The sequence below is a fragment of the Pseudophryne corroboree genome, chromosome 2 (assembly GCF_028390025.1).
Source record: "Pseudophryne corroboree isolate aPseCor3 chromosome 2, aPseCor3.hap2, whole genome shotgun sequence".
Taxonomy (NCBI): domain Eukaryota; kingdom Metazoa; phylum Chordata; class Amphibia; order Anura; family Myobatrachidae; genus Pseudophryne; species Pseudophryne corroboree.
The window spans coordinates 206,315,759-206,333,463 of record NC_086445.1 but is presented as its reverse complement, the minus strand read 5'-3'; the positions used below and the strand labels follow the sequence as shown (position 1 = coordinate 206,333,463).

Here is a 17,705-nt window from a genome sequence, read left to right as displayed (position 1 = left end):
GTCCCAAAAAAATAACCCCGATCGAGCGACCTGGCAATAAACCCTGGGTAGCAACTAGGGTTGGACACAGGAACGAGCCGGGTCATGGTGCAGTGTAAACAGGTAACCTGGGTCCCATTTACAGCTTGGGGAGTGACGGATTTCCGGCACTTGGAAACAATGGGCCTAATTCAGGCCTGATCGCTAGGGTGCGTTTTTTGCATCCCTGCAATTAGGTAGTCGTCAACTACAGGGGGAGGGGGAAATCGCTGTGCAGGGGTGTGATCGCATGTGCAGGAGAGCTGCACAAACAGGAGTTTGTACAGTCTCTGCACAGCCCAGGACTTACTCTTCCAGTGCGATGATCAGGGCCGGAGCGGACGTCAGAAACCCTCCCTCTAAACTCGTGGTGCCTTCTGCGCTTTTCCGGACACTCCTCTAAAACGGACAGTTGCCACACACAAACGCCTTATTCCAATCAGTCACCTTGCGATCGCCCATGCGATAGCTTTTTTCGCATCATCCTGTCGCTGCGGTGCTTACTCATACGCAGTTCAGACCTGATCGCCCGCTGTGCGGAAACGCACAGCAGCGTTCAGGTCTGAATCGGCCCCAATGTCATCTCCTAGCACTGGCAGGAGAGAAACCACACCAGTGTGCAGTGCAAACAGCGCCAACCCAGGAATAACCCTGGTTGTAGGTGTAGTGTGAACAGGGTCTGACACGGGTCGCATCTGTGTTGGACCCCTATTCAACATCTCGGGTTGGACCTGGGATTTTCATCTGAACGGAGTATTACTCTCCCCCAGCAACATGTAAACAAATGCTAAAAATAAAGGTAAAGGACAGGTCACGCTGTTACAGATGGACGTTTTTCTGTTGATCAAAATTATAAAAAATAAGAATTTACTTACCGATAATTCTATTTCTCGGAGTCCGTAGTGGATGCTGGGGTTCCTGAAAGGACCATGGGGGGTAGCGGCTCCGCAGGAGACAGGGCACAAAAGTAAAGCTTTTACAGGTCAGGTGGTGTGTACTGGCTCCTCCCCCCATGACCCTCCTCCAGACTCCAGTTAGGTACTGTGCCCGGACGAGCGTACACAATAAGGGAGGATTTTGAATCCCGGGTAAGACTCATACCAGCCACACCAATCACACCGTACAACTTGTGATCTAAACCCAGTTAACAGTATGATAACAGAGGAGCCTCTGAAAGATGGCTTCCTAAACAATAACCCGAATTAGTTAACAATAACTATGTACAAGTATTGCAGATAATCCGCACTTGGGATGGGCGCCCAGCATCCACTACGGACTCCGAGAAATAGAATTATCGGTAAGTAAATTCTTATTTTCTCTATCGTCCTAAGTGGATGCTGGGGTTCCTGAAAGGACCATGGGGATTATACCAAAGCTCCCAAACGGGCGGGAGAGTGCGGATGACTCTGCAGCACCGAATGAGAGAACTCCAGGTCCTCCTTTGCCAGGGTATCAAATTTGTAAAAATTTACAAACGTGTTCTCCCCTGACCACGTAGCTGCTCGGCAGAGTTGTAATGCCGAGACCCCTCGGGCAGCCGCCCAAGATGAGCCCACCTTCCTTGCGGAATGGGCCTTAACAGATTTAGGCTGTGGCAGGCCTGCCACAGAATGTACAAGTTGAATTTTGTTACAAAACCAACGAGCAATCGACTGCTTAGAAGCAGGTGCACCCAACTTGTTGGGTGCATACAGTATAAACAGCGAGTCAGATTTTCTGACTCCAGCCGTCCTTTAAATGTATATTTTTAAGGCTCTGACAACGTCCAACAACTTGGAGTCCTTCAAGTCGTCTGTAGCCGCAGGCACTACAATAGGCTGGTTCAGGTGAAACGCTGATACCACCTTAGGGAGAAAATGCGGACGCGTCCGCAGCTCTGCCCTATGTCGAATGGAAAATTAAATAAGGGCTTTTATAAGACAAAGCCGCCAGTTCAGATACTCTCCCGGCCGAAGCCAGGGCCAGTAACATAGTCACTTTCCATGTGAGATATTTCAAATCCACATTCTTTAGTGGTTCAAACCAATTGGATTTGAGGAAATCTAAAACTACATTTAGATCCCACGGTGCCACCTTAGGCACCACAGGAGGCTGTATATGCAGTACTCCTTTGATAAAAATCTGGACCTCAGGGACTGAGGCCAATTCTTTGTGGAAGAATATTGATAGGGCCGAAATTTGAACCTTAATAGATCCCAATTTGAGACCCATAGACAATCCTGATTGCAGGAAATGTAGGAAAACGACCCAGTTGAAATTCCTCCATCGGAGCACTCCGCTGCTCGCACCACGCAACATATTTTCGCCAAATACGGCGATAATGCTTCGCGGTGACTTCCTTCCTTGCCTTTATCAAGGTAGGAATGACTTCTTCTGGAATGCCTTTTCCTTTTAGGATCTGGCATTCAACGCCATGCCGTCAAACGCAGCCGCGGTAAGTCTTGAAAAAGACAAGGACCCTGCTGAAGCAGGTCCCTTCTCAGAAGTAGAGGCCACGGATCGTCCGTGACCATCTCTTGAAGTTCCGGGTACCAAGTCCTTCTTGGCCAATCCGGAGCCACTAGTCTTACTCCTCTTTGCCGTATAATCCTCAATACCTTTGGTATGAGAGGCAGAGGAGGAAACACATATACCGACTGGTACACCCAAGGTGTTACCAGCGCGTCCACAGCTATTGCCTGCGGATCTCTTGACCTGGCGCAATACCTGTCCAGTGTTTTGTTGAGGCGAGACGCCATCATGTCCACCATTGGTTTTACCCAACGGTTTAATAGCATGTGGAAAACTTCTGGATGAAGTCCCCACTCTCCCGGGTGAAGGTCGTGTCTGCTGAGGAAGTCTGCTTCCCAGTTGTCCACGCCCGGGATGAATACTGCTGACAGTGCTATCACGTGATTCTCCGCCCAGCGAAGGATCCTGGCAGCTTCTGCCATTGCCCTCCTGCTTCTTGTGCCGCCCTGTCTGTTTACATGGGCGACTGCCGTGATGTTGTCCGACTGGATCAACACCGGTCTTCCTTGAAGCAGAGGTTCCGCCTGGCTTAGAGCATTGTAGATTGCTCTTAGTTCCAGAATGCTTATGTGAAGAGACTTTTTCAGGCTCGACCACACTCCCTGGAAATTTCTTCCCTGTGTGACTGCTCCCCAGCCTCTCAGGCTGGCATCCGTGGTCACCAGGATCCAATCCTGTATGCCGAATCTGCGGCCCTCCAATAGATGAGCCTCCTGCAACCACCACAGAAGGGATACCCTTGTCCTCGGCGACCGGGTTATCCGCAGGTGCATCTGAAGATGCGACCCTGACCATTTGTCCAACAGATCCCTTTGCATGGAATCTGCCGAAAGGGATTGCTTCGTAAGAAGCTACCATTTTTTCCCAGGACTCTTGTGCATTGATGTACAGACACCTTTCCTGGTTTTAGGAGGTTCCTGACCAGGTCAGATAACTCCTTGGCTTTTTCTTCGGGAAGAAAAACCTTTTTCTGAACTGTGTCCAGAATCATCCCCAGGAACAGCAGACGAGTTGTCGGCATTAATTGGGATTTTGGAATATTCAGAATCCATCCGTGCTGCTTTAGCACCTCTTGAGATAGTGCTAAACCCATCTCTAGCTGTTCTCTGGACCTTGCCCTTATTAGGAGATCGTCCAAGTATGGGATAATTAATACGCCTTTTCTTCGAAGAAGAAATATTATCTCGGCCATTACCTTTGTAAAGACCCGAGGTGCCGTGGACAAACCAAACGGCAGCGTCTGAAACTGATAGTGACAGTTTTGTACAACGAACCTGAGGTACCCCTGGTGTGAGGGGTAATTGGAACGTGGAGATACGCATCCTTGATGTCCAAGGATACCATAAAGTCCCCTTCTTCCAGGTTCGCTATCACTGCTCTGAGTGACTCCATCTTGAACTTGAACTTCTTTATGTATAGGTTCAAGGACTTCAGATTTAGAATAGGCCTTACCGAGCCATCCGGCTTCGGTACCACAAATAGAGTGGAATAATACCCCTTCCCTTGTTGTAGAAGAGGTACCTTGACTATCACCTGCTGAGAATACAGCTTGTGAATGGCTTCCAAAACCGTCTCCCTTTCTGAGGGGGACGTTGGTAAAGCAGACTTCAGGAAACGGCGAGGTGGCTCTGTCTCTAATTTCAACCTGTACCCCTGAGATATTATCTGCAGGATCCAGGGATTTACCTGCGAGTGAGCCCACTGCGCGCTGTAATTTTTGAGACGACCGCCTACCGCCCCCGAGTCCGCTTGCGAAGCCCCAGCGTCATGCTGAGGCTTTTGTAGAAGCCGGGGAGGGCTTCTGTTCCTGGGAAGGAGCTGCCTGTTGCTGTCTCTTCCCTCGTCCTCTGCCTCGTGGCAGATATGAATAGCCCTTTGCTCTCTTATTTTTAAAGGAACGAAAGGGCTGCAGTTGAAAGGTCGGTGCCTTTTTCTGTTGGGGAGTGACTTGAGGTAGAAAGGTGGATTTCCCGGCCGTAGCCGTGGCCACCAAATCCGATAGACCGACCTCAAATAACTCCTCTACGCATCGCCTGTCCACTGTCGTGTCCATAAAGCTCTTCTGGCCGAAATGGACATAGCACTTACCCGTGATGCCAGTGTGCAGATATCTCTCTGTGCATCACGCATATAAAGAAATGCATCCTTTATTTGTTCTAACGACAGTAAAATATTGTCCCTGTCCAGGGTATCAATATTTTTGATCAGGGACTCTGACCAAACTACCCCAGCACTGCACATCCAGGCAGTCGCAATAGCTGGTCGTAGTATAACACCTGCATGTGTGTATATACCTTTTTGGATATTTTCCATCCTCCTATCTGATGGATCTTTAAGTGCGTCCGTCTCAGGAGAGGGTAACGCCACTTGTTTTGATAAGCGTGTTAGCGCTTTGTCCACCCTAGGAGGTGTTTCCCAGCGCTCCCTAACCTCTGGCGGGAAAGGGTATAAAGCCAATAACTTCTTTGAAATTAGCAGTTTTTTATCGGGGCACCCCACGCTTCATCACACACGTCATTTAATTCTTCTGATTCGGTAAAAACTACTGGTAGTTTTTTTCACACCCCACATAATACCCTGTTTAGTGGTACCTGTAGTATCAGCTAAATGTAACATCTCCTTTATTGCCAAAATCATATAACGTGTGGCCCTACTGGAAAATACGGTTGATTCGTCACCTTCACCACCGGAATCAGTGCCTGTGTCTGGGTCTGTGTCGACCGACTGAGGCAAGGGACGTTTTACAGCCCCTGACGGTGTTTGAGGCGCCTGGACAGACACTAATTGAGTGTCCGGCCGCCTCATGTCGGCAAACGACTGCTTAAGCGAGTTGACGCTATCCCGTAATTCCACAAATAAAGGCATCCATTCTGGTGTCGACCCCCTAGGAGGTGACATCCTCATATTTGGCAATTGCTCCGCCTCCACACCAATAACGTCCTCATACATGTCGACACACACGTACCGACACACAGCAGACACACAGGGAATGCTCTATACGAAGACAGGACCCACTAGCCCTTTGGGGAGACAGAGGGAGAGTCTGCCAGCACACACCAAAAAGCGCTATATATGACAGGGATAGCCTTATGATTAAGTGCTCCCTTATAGCTGCTTTTATATTAATATATTGCCATTTATTCTGCCCCCCCTCTCTGTTATACCCTGTTTCTGTAGTGCAGTGCAGGGGAGAGACCTGGGAGCCTTCCTGACCAGCGGAGCTGTGACAGAAAATGGCGCCGTGTGCTGAGGAGATAGGCCCCGCCCCTTTTTCGGCGGCTCGTCTCCCGCTATTTAGTACATTTAGGCAGGGGTAAATATCTCCATATAGCCTCTGGGGCTATATGTGAGGTATTTTTAGCCTTTTTAAAGGTTTTCATTTGCCTCCCAGGGCGCCCCCCCCCCAGCGCCCTGCACCCTCAGTGACTGCCGTGTGAAGTGTGCTGAGAGGAAAATGGCGCACAGCTGCAGTGCTGTGCGCTACCTTAAGAAGACTGCAGGAGTCTTCAGCCGCCGATTCTGGACCTCTTCTTGCTTCAGCATCTGTGAGGGGGCCGGCGGCGTGGCTCCGGTGACCATCCAGGCTGTACCTGTGATCGTCCCTCTGGAGCTTCATGTCCAGTAGCCAAGAAGCCAATCCATCCTGCACGCAGGTGAGTTCACTTCTTCTCCCCTCTGTCCCTCGTTGCAGTGATCCTGTTGCCAGCAGGAATCACTGTAAAATAAAAAACCTAAGCTAAACTCTCTAAGCAGCTCTTTATGAGAGCCACCTAGAATTGCACCCTTCTCGGCCGGGCACAAAAATCTAACTGGAGTCTGGAGGAGGGTCATGGGGGGAGGAGCCAGTACACACCACCTGACCTGTAAAAGCTTTACTTTTGTGCCCTGTCTCCTGCGGAGCCGCTACCCCCCATGGTCCTTTCAGGAACCCCAGCATCCACTTAGGACGATAGAGAAATAAGATTTTACTTACCGATAAATCTATTTCTCGTAGTCCGTAGTGGATGCTGGGACTCCGTAAGGACCATGGGGAATAGCGGCTCCGCAGGAGACAGGGCACAAAATAAAAGCTTGAGATATCAGGTGGTGTGCACTGGCTCCTCCCCCTATGACCCTCCTCCAAGCCAGTTAGGATACTGTGCCCGGACGAGCGTACATAATAAGGAAGGATATTGAATCCCGGGTAACTCATACCAGCCACACCAATCACACCGTACAACTCGTGATCTGAACCCAGTTAACAGTATGTTAATTTTAAAGGAGCCTCTGAAAAGATGGCTCAACAATAATAACCCGAATTTTTTGTAACAATAACTATATACAAGTATTGCAGACAATCCGCACTAGGGATGGGCGCCCAGCATCCACTACGGACTACGAGAAATAGATTTATCGGTAAGTAAAATCTTATTTTCTCTAACGTCCTAAGTGGATGCTGGGACTCCGTAAGGACCATGGGGATTATACCAAAGCTCCCAAACGGGCGGGAGAGTGCGGATGACTCTGCAGCACCGAATGAGAGAACTCCAGGTCCTCCTCAGCCAGGGTATCAAATTTGTAGAATTTAGCAAACGTGTTTGCCCCTGACCAAGTAGCTGCTCGGCAAAGTTGTAAAGCCGAGACCCCTCGGGCAGCCGCCCAAGATGAGCCCACTTTCCTTGTGGAATGGGCTTTTACTGATTTTGGCTGTGGCAATCCTGCCACGGAATGTGCAAGCTGAATTGTACTACAAATCCAACGAGCAATCGTCTGCTTTGAAGCAGGAGCACCCAGCTTGTTGGGTGCATACAGGATAAACAGCGAGTCAGTTTTCCTGACTCCAGCCGTCCTGGAAACATATTTTCAAGGCCCTGACAACGTCCAGCAACTTAGAGTCCTCTAAGTCCCTAGTAGCCGCAGGTACCACAATAGGTTGGTTCATGTGAAATGCAGAAACCACCTTAGGTAGAAATTGAGGACGAGTCCTCAATTCCGCCCTGTCAGAATGAAAATTTAGGTAAGGGCTTTTACATGATAAAGCCGCCAATTCTGACACACGCCTAGCTGAAGCCAAGGCCAACAGCATCGACACCTTCCACGTGAGATATTTTAAATCTACCGTAGACAATGGTTCAAACCAGTGTGATTTTAGAAATCTCAACACAACATTGAGATCCCAAGGTGCCACTGGAGGCACAAAAGGAGGCTGTATGTGCAGCACCCCTTTCACAAATGTCTGAACTTCAGGTACTGAAGCCAGTTCTTTCTGGAAGAATATCGACAGGGCCGAAATTTGAACCTTAATGGACCCTAATTTTAGGCCCATAGACAGTCCTGTTTGCAGGAAATGCAAGAAACGACCCAGTTGAAATTCCTGTGTAGGGGCCTTCTTGGCCTCACACCACGCAACATATTTACGCCAAATGCGGTGATAATGTTTTGCGGTTACTTCCTTTCTGGCTTTTACCAGAGTAGGGATGACTTCTTCTGGAATGCCCTTGTCCTTCAGGATCCGGCGTTCAACCGCCATGCCGTCAAACGCAGCCGCGGTAAGTCTTGGAACAGACAAGGCCCCTGCAGTAGCAGGTCCTGTCTTAGAGGTAGAGGCCACGGTTCGTCCGTGAGCATCTCTTGAAGTTCCGGGTACCAAGACCTTCTTGGCCAATCCGGAACCACGAGTATAGTTCTTACTCCTCTCCTTCTTATGATTCTCAATACTTTCGGTATGAGGGGCAGAGGAGGGAATACATACACTGACTGGTACACCCACGGCGTTACCAGAGCGTCCACTGCTATTGCCTGAGGGTCCCTTGACCTGGCGCAATATCTGTCCAGTTTTTTGTTTAGACGTGACGCCATCATGTCCACCTTTGGTCTTTCCCAACGGTTTACAATTTGGTGGAAGACTTCTGGGTGAAGTCCCCACTCTCCCGGGTGAAGGTCGTGTCTGCTGAGGAAGTCTGCTTCCCAGTTGTCCACTCCCGGAATGAACACTGCTGACAGTGCTATCACATGATTTTCCGCCCAGCGAAGAATCCTTGCAGTTTCTGCCATTGCCCTCCTGCTTCTCGTGCCGCCCTGTCTGTTTATGTGGGCGACTGACGTGATGTTGTCCGACTGGATCAACACCGCCTGACCCTGAAGCAGAGGTTTTGCTTGAATTAAGGCATCGTAAATGGCCCTTAGTTCTAGAATGTTTATATGAAGAGATGTTTCCATGCTTGACCACAAGCCCTGGAAATTCCTTCCCTGTGTGACTGCTCCCCAGCCTCTCAGGCTGGCATCCGTGGTTACCAGGATCCAATCCTGAATGCCAAATCTGCGGCCCTCTAGTAGATGAGCCCTCTGAAGCCACCACAGGAGAGACACCCTTGTCCTTGGCGACAGGGTTATCCGTTGATGCATCTGAAGATGCGATCCGGACCATTTTCCCAGTAGATCCCACTGAAAAGTTCTTGCATGGAATCTTCCGAATGGAATCGCTTCGTAAGAAGCCACCATTTTTCCCAGGACCCTTGTGCACTGATGCACTGAGACCTGTCCTGGTTTTAGGAGGTTCCTGACTAGCTCGGATAACTCCCTGGCCTTCTCCTCCGGGAGAAACACCTTCTGGACAGTGTCCAGAATCATTCCTAAGAACAGTAGACGTGTCGTTGGAATCAGCTGCGATTTTGGAATATTTAGAATCCATCCGTGCTGACTTAGCACTACCTGAGATAGTGCCACTCCGACTTCTAACTGTTCCTTGGTTCTTGCCCTTATCAGGAGATCGTCCAAGTAAGGGATAATTAAGATGCCTTTTCTTCGTAGAAGAATCATCATTTCGGCCATTACCTTGGTAAAGACCCGAGGCGCCGTGGACAATCCAAACGGCAGCGTCTGAAACTGATAATGACAGTTTTGTACTACAAACCTGAGGTACCCTTGGTGAGAAGGATATATTGGGACGTGGAGATACGCATCCTTGATGTCCAGCGACACCATATAGTCCCCCTCTTCCAGGTTCGCTATCACCGCTCTGAGTGACTCCATCTTGAATTTGAACCTTTTTATGTAAGTGTTTAAAGATTTTAGATTTAATATTGGTCTCACCGAGCCGTCCGGCTTCGGTACCACAAATAGTGTGGAATAATACCCCTTCCCCTGTTGTAAGAGGGGTACCTTGATTATCACCTGCTGGGAGTACAGCTTGTGAATGGCTTCCAGAACTGCCTCCCTGTCGGAGGGAGACTTTGGTTTTGTCTGAGTCTGCTTGTAAAGCCCCAGCGTCATGCTGAAGACTTGGCAGAAGCAGGGGAGGGCTTCTGCTCCTGGGAAGCGGCTGCATGGTGCTGCCTTTTTCCTCTTCCTCTGCCCTTGGGCAGAAAAGAGTGACCTTTTGCTCGCTTGTACTTATGGGAACGAAAGGACTGAGTTTGAAAAGACTGTGTCTTTTTCTGTTGATGTGAAGTAACCTGGGGTAAAAAGGTGGATTTTCCAGCCGTTGCCGTGGCCACCAGGTCTGTTAGACCAGCCCCAAATAACTCCTCCCCCTTATACGGCAATACTTCCATGTGCCGTTTGGAATCTGCGTCCCCTGACCACTGTCTGGTCCATAATGCTCTTCTGGCAGAGATGGACATTGCGCTTACTCTTGATGCCAGGGTACAAAAATCCCTCTGCGCATCACGCATATATAGCAATGCATCCTTTAAATGTTCTATAGTTAACAGAATATTGTCCCTATCCAGGGTATCAATATTCTCAGTCAGGGAATCCGCCCATGCGACTCCAGCACTGCACATCCAGGCTGATGCGATTGCTGGTCGCAGTATAACACCAGTATGTGTGTATATACTTTTCAGGATATTTTCCAGCCTCCTATCAGCTGGTTCTTTGAGGGTGGCCGTATCAGGGGACGGTAACGCTACTTGTTTAGATAAACGTGTGAGCGCCTTATCTACCCTAGGGGGTGTTTCCCACCGTGCCCTAACCTCTGGCGGGAAAGGGTATAGTGCTAATAACTTATTAGAAATTAGCTGTTTTTTATCGGGGGAAACCCACGCTTTATCACACACCTCATTTATTTCCTCAGACTCAGGAAAAACTATTGGCAGTTTTTTCACACCCCACATAATACCCGCCTTTGAGGTATTTGTAGTGTCAGAAAGGTTCAATGCCTCTTTCATTGCCGTGATCATGTAACGTGTGGCCCTACTGGACATTACGTTTGTCTCGTCACCGTCGACACTAGATTCAGTATCTGTATCTGGATCCGTGTCGACCCACTGAGGTAGCGGCCGTTTTAGGGCCCCTGAGGGTGTCTGAGACGCCTGAACAGGCACTAATTGATTTGCCGGCTTTCTCATGTCGTCAACAGTTTTTTGTAAATTGCTGACATTATCACTTAATTGCTTAAACACAATCATCCAGTCAGGTGTCGACTCCCTAGGGGGTGACATCACTAACACAGGCAACTGCTCCGCCTCCACCTCATTTTCCTCCTCATACATGTCGACACACGCGTACCGACACACAGCACACACACCGGGAATGCTCTGATAGAGGACAGGACCCTACTTAGCCCTTTGGAGAGACAGAGGGAGAGTCTGCCAGCACACACCCAGCGCTATATATATACAGGGATAACCTTATATAAGTGTTAATCCCTTATAGCTGCTGTTAATCTAGTTATTTGCTGCCAAAATGCCCCCCCTTCTCTTTTTTACCCTGAATCAGATGCAGTACTGCAGGGGAGAATCAGGGAGCCGTCCTTCCAGCGGAGCTGTGAGGGAATAATGGCGCCAGTGTGCTGAGGAGATAGGCCCCGCCCCTTCACGACGTCCTTAACTCCCGCTTTTTTGTGTAAAATGGCAGGGGAAAAAATACATCCATATAGCCCTGGAGCTATATGTGATGTATTCCTTTTGCCAGCTAAGGTATATGTGTGTTATATTGCGTCTCAGGGCGCTCCCCCCCAGCGCCCTGCACCCTCAGTGACCGGAGTGTGAAGTGTGCTGAGAGCAATGGCGCACAGCTGCGGTGCTGTGCGCTACCTTAGTCTTGAAGACAGGATGTCTTCTGCCGCCGCTTTCACCGGACCTTCGTCTCTTCTGGCTCTGTAAGGGGGACGGCGGCGCGGCTCCGGTGACCCATCCAGGCTGAACCTGTGATCGTCCCTCTGGAGCTAACGTCCAGTAGCCTAAGAAGCCCAATCCACTCTGCACTCAGGTGAGTTCGCTTCTTCTCCCCTTAGTCCCACGATGCAGTGAGCCTGTTGCCAGCAGGACTCACTGAAAAATAAGAATTTACTTACCGATAATTCTATTTCTCGGAGTCCGTAGTGGATGCTGGGGTTCCTGAAAGGACCATGGGGAATAGCGGCTCCGCAGGAGACAGGGCACAAAAGTAAAGCTTTCCGATCAGGTGGTGTGCACTGGCTCCTCCCCCTATGACCCTCCTCCAAGCCAGTTAGGTACTGTGCCCGGACGAGCGTACACAATAAGGGAGGAATTTTGAATCCCGGGTAAGACTCATACCAGCCACACCAATCACACCGTACAACTTGTGATCTAAACCCAGTTAACAGTATGATAACAGCGGAGCCTCTGAAAAGATGGCTCACAACAATAATAACCCGATTTTTGTAACTATGTACAAGTATTGCAGATAATCCGCACTTGGGATGGGCGCCCAGCATCCACTACGGACTCCGAGAAATAGAATTATCGGTAAGTAAATTCTTATTTTCTCTATCGTCCTAGTGGATGCTGGGGTTCCTGAAAGGACCATGGGGATTATACCAAAGCTCCCAAACGGGCGGGAGAGTGCGGATGACTCTGCAGCACCGAATGAGAGAACTCCAGGTCCTCCTTAGCCAGGGTATCAAATTTGTAGAATTTAGCAAACGTGTTTGCCCCTGACCAAGTAGCTGCTCGGCAAAGTTGTAAAGCCGAGACCCCTCGGGCAGCCGCCCAAGATGAGCCCACCTTCCTTGTGGAATGGGCATTTACATATTTTGGCTGTGGCAGGCCTGCCACAGAATGTGCAAGCTGAATTGTATTACACATCCAACTAGCAATAGTCTGCTTAGAAGCAAGAGCACCCAGTTTGTTGGGTGCATACAGGATAACAGCAAGTCAGTTTTCCGGACTCCAGCCGTCCTGGAACATATTTTCAGGGCCCTGACAACATCTAGCAACTTGGAGTCCTCCAAGTCCCTAGTAGGTGCAAGGCACCACAATAAGCTGGTTCAGGTGAAACACTGACACCACCTTAGGGAGAGAACTGGGGACGAGTCCGCAGCTCTGCCCTGTCCGAATGGACAAACAGATATGGGCTTTTTTGAGAAAAAACCACCAATTTGACACTCGCCTGGTCCAGGCCAGGGCCAAGAGCATGGTCACTTTTCATGTGAGATGCTTCAAATCCACAGATTTGACCGGTTTTAAACCAATGTGATTTGAGGAATCCCAGAACTACGTTGAGATCCCACAGTGCCACTGGAGGCACAAAAGGGGGTTGTATATGCAATACTCCCTTGACAAACTTCTGGACTTCAGGAACTGAAGCCAATTCTTTCTGGAAGAAAATCGACAGGGCCGAAATTTGAACCTTAATGGACCCCAATTTGAGGCCCATAGACACTCCTGTTTGCAGGAAATGCAGGAAACGACCGAGCTGAAATTTCTTTGTGGGGCCTTCCTGGCCTCACACCACGCAACATATTTTCGCCACATGTGGTGATAATGTTGTGCGGTCACCTCCTTTCTGGCTTTGACCAGGGTAGGAATGACCTCTTCCGGAATGCCTTTTTCCCTTAGGATCCGGCTTTCCACCGCCATGCCGACAAACGCAGCTGCGGTAAGTCTTGGAACAGACATGGTACTTGCTGAAGCAAGTCCCTTCTTAGCGGCAGAGGCCATAAGACCTCTGTAAGTATCTCTTGAAGTTCCGGGTACCAAGTCCTTCTTGGCCAATCCGGAGCCATGAGTATAGTTCTTACTCCTCTACGTCTTATAATTCTCAGCACCTTAGGTATGAGAAGCAGAGGAGGGAACACATACACCGACTGGTACACCCACGGTGTTACCAGAACGTCCACAGCTATTGCCTGAGGGTCTCTTGACCTGGCGCAATACCTGTCCCGTTTTTTGTTCAGACGGGACGCCATCATGTCCACCTTTGGTATTTCCCAACGGTTTACAATCATGTGGAAAAAACTTCCCGATGAAGTTTCCACTCTCCCGGGTGGAGGTCGTGCCTGCTGAGGAAGTCTGCTTCCCAGTTTCCATTCCCGGGATGAAACACTGCTGACAGTGCTATCACATGATTTTCCGCCCAGCGAAAAGTCCTTGCAGTTTTTGCCATTGCCCTCCTGCTTCTTGTGTCGCCCTGTCTGTTTACGTGGGCGACTGCCGTGATGTTTTTCCCACTGGATCAATACCGGCTGACCTTGAAGCAGAGGTCTTGCTAAGCTTAGAGCATTATAAATTTACCCTTAGCTCCAGTATATTTATGTGGAGAAAAGTCTCCAGACTTGATCACACTCCCTGGAAATTTTTTCCTTGTGTGACTGCTCCCCAGCCTCTCGGGCTGGGCTCCGTGGTCACCAGCATCCAATCCTGAATGCCGAATCTGCGGCCCTCTAGAAGATGAGCACTCTATAACCACCACAGGAGAGACACCCTTGTCCTTGGATATAGGGTTATCCGCTGATGCATCTGAAGATGCGATCCGGACCATTTGTCCAGCAGATCCCACTGAAAAGTTCTTGCGTGAAATCTGCCGAATGGAATTGCTTCGTAGGAAGCCACCATTTTTACCAGGACCCTTGTGCAATGATGCACTGTTTTTAGGAGGTTCCTGACTAGCTCGGATAACTCCCTGGCTTTCTCTTCCGGGAGAAACACCTTTTTCTGGACTGTGTCCAGAATCATCCCTAGGCACAGCAGACGTGTCGTCGGGATCAGCTGCGATTTTGGAATATTTAGAATCCACCCGTGCTGTTGTAGCAGTATCCGAGATAGTGCTACTCCGACCTCCAACTGTTCCCTGGACTATGCCCTTATCAGGAGATCGTCCAAGTAAGGGATAATTAAGACGCCTTTTCTTCGAAGAAGAATCATCATTTCGGCCATTACCTTGGTAAAGACCCGGGGTGCCGTGGACAATCCAAACGGCAGCGTCTGAAACTGATAGTGACAGTTCTGCACCACGAACCTGAGGTACCCTTAGTGAGAAGGGCAAATTTGGGACATAGAGGTAAGCATCCCTGATGTCCCGGGACACTATATAGTCCCCTTCTTCCTGGTTCGTTATCACTGCTCTGAGTGACTCCATCTTGATTTGAACCTTTGTAAGTGTTCAAAAAATTTTTTAGAATAAGTCTCACCTAGCCTTCTGGCTTCAGTACCACAATATAGTGTGGAATAATACCCCTTTTCTTGTAGTAGGAGGGGTAATTTAATTATCACCTGCTGGGAATACAGCTTGTGAATTTTTTCCCATACTGCCTCCTTGTCGGAGGGAGACCTTGGTAAAGCAGACTTCAGGAGCCTGCGAAGGGGAAACGTCTCGACATTCCAATCTGTACCCCTGGGATACTACTTGTAGGATCCAGGGGTCCTGTACGGTCTCAGCGCCATGCTGAGAACTTGTCAGAAGCGGTGGAACGCTTCTGTTCCTGGGAATGGGCTGCCTGCTGCAGTCTTCTTCCCTTTCCTCTATCCCTGGGCAGATATGATCTTATAGGGACGAAAGGACTGAGGCTGAAAAGACGGTGTCTTTTTCTGCAGAGATGTGACTTAGGGTAAAAACGGCGGATTTTCCAGCAGTTGCCGTGGCCACCAGGTCCGATGGACCGACCCCAAATAACTCCTCTTCCTTTATACGGCAATACACCTTTGTGCCGTTTGGAATCTGCATCACCTGACCACTGTCGTGTCCATAACATCTTCTGGCAGATATGGACATCGCATTTACTCTTGATGCCAGAGTACAAATATCCCTCTGTGCATCTCGCATATATAGAAATGCATCCTTTAATGCTCTATAGTCAATAAAATACTGTCCCTGTCAAGGGTATCAATATTTTTAGTCAGGGAATCCGACCAAGCCACCCCAGCTCTGCACATCCAGGCTGAGGCGATCGCTGGTCGCAGTATAACACCAGTATGTGTGTATATACTTTTTATGATATTTTCCAGCCTCCTGTCAGCTGGTCCTTGAGGACGGCCCTATCTATAGACGGTACCGCCACTTGTTTTGATAAGCGTGTGAGCGCCTTATCCACCCTAAGGGGTGTTTCCCAACGCGCCCTAACTTCTGGCGGGAAAGGGTATACCGCCCATAATTTTCTATCGGGGGGAACCCACGCATCATCACACACTTTATTTAATTTATCTGATTCAGGAAAAACTACGGTAGTTTTTTCACATCCCACATAATACCCTCTTTTGTGGTACTTGTAGTATCAGAAATATGTAACACCTCCTTCATTGCCTTTAACGTGTGGCCCTAATAAGGAATACGTTTGTTTATTCACCGTCGACACTGGGTTCAGTGTCCCTGTCTGTGTCTGTGTCGACCGACTAAAGTAAACGGGCGTTTTAAAACCCCTGACGGTGTTTTTGAGACGTCTGGACCGGTACTAATTGTTTGTCGGCCGTCTCATGTCGTCAACCGACCTTGCAGCGTGTTGACATTATCACGTAATTCCCTAAATAAGCCATCCATTCCGGTGTCGACTCCCTAGAGAGTGACATCACCATTACAGGCAATTGCTCCGCCTCCTCACCAACATCGTCCTCATATATGTCGACACACACGTACCGACACACAGCACACACACAGGGAATGCTCTGATAGAGGACAGGACCCACTAGCCCTTTGGAGAGACAGAGGGAGAGTTTACCAGCACACACCAAAAACGCTATAATTATATAGGGACAACCTTATATAAGTGTTTTCCCTTATAGCATCTTTTTTATATATTTCTAACGCCAAATTAGTGCCCCCCCTCTCTGTTTTAACCCTGTTTCTGTAGTGCAGTGCAGGGGAGAGCCTGGGAGCCTTCCCTCCAGCCTTTCTGTGAGGGAAAATGGCGCTGTGTGCTGAGGAGATAGGCCCCGCCCCTTTTTCGGCGGCCTCGTCTCCCGCTCTTAACGGATTCTGGCAGGGGTTAAATATCTCCATATAGCCTCCGGAGGCTATATGTGAGGTATTTTTAGCCAAAATAGGTATTCATTTGCCTCCCAGGGCGCCCCCCTCCCAGCGCCCTGCACCCTCAGTGACTGCCGTGTGAAGTGTGCTGAGAGGAAAATGGCGCACAGCTGCAGTGCTGTGCGCTACCTTTAGAAGACTGAGGAGTCTTCTGCCGCCGATTCTGGACCTCTTCTTACTTCAGCATCTGCAAGGGGGCCGGCGGCAAGGCTCCGGTGACCATCCAGGCTGTACCTGTGATCGTCCCTCTGGAGCTGATGTCCAGTAGCCAAGAAGCCAATCCATCCTGCACGCAGGTGAGTTCACTTCTTCTCCCCTAAGTCCCTCGTTGCAGTGATCCTGTTGCCAGCAGGACTCACTGTAAAATAAAAAACCTAAACTAAACTTTTCTAAGCAGCTCTTTAGGAGAGCCACCTAGATTGCACCCTTCTCGGCCGGGCACAAAAATCTAACTGGCTTGGAGGAGGGTCATAGGGGGAGGAGCCAGTGCACACCACCTGATCGGAAAGCTTTACTTTTGTGCCCTGTCTCCTGCGGAGCCGCTATTCCCCATGGTCCTTTCAGGAACCCCAGCATCCACTAGGACGATAGAGAAATAAAAAAAACCTAACTAAACTTTTATTCTAAGCAGCTCTGGAGAGCTACCTAGTTTGCACCCTTCTCGGCCGGGCACAAAAATCTAACTGGCTTGGAGGGTCATAGGGGGAGGAGCCAGTGCACACCACCTGATATCTCAAGCTTTTATTTTGTGCCCTGTCTCCTGCGGAGCCGCTATTCCCCATGGTCCTTACGGAGTCCCAGCATCCACTTAGGACGTTAGAGAAAATGTATTACAAATCATATTTTAGATTGATCAAGTACCTGTTGAGCGATATGTGACCCTTGGAAAGCTGAAGCTGGGAAGGTAATGGTCTGTATGATGTCTGTATTATCGTTGCTCTTTTTGGAAACCTCATCCATACTAAACTGTAAAAACAAAAAAAATAAAGATATTC

General features: G+C 49.2%; 1 protein-coding gene across 1 annotated transcript in view; it reads right to left on the bottom strand.

The window, feature by feature from the left end:
• Window positions 1–17,705, bottom strand: part of ATF1 (activating transcription factor 1) — a 109,997-nt gene that overhangs the window by 21,551 nt on the left and 70,741 nt on the right. Inside the window, exon 2 of the mRNA XM_063952255.1 lies at window positions 17,572–17,676. Coding sequence (XP_063808325.1) covers window positions 17,572–17,670 — 99 coding nt within the window. The 5' untranslated portion in view covers window positions 17,671–17,676. The remainder of the gene's footprint in view (window positions 1–17,571; window positions 17,677–17,705) is intronic.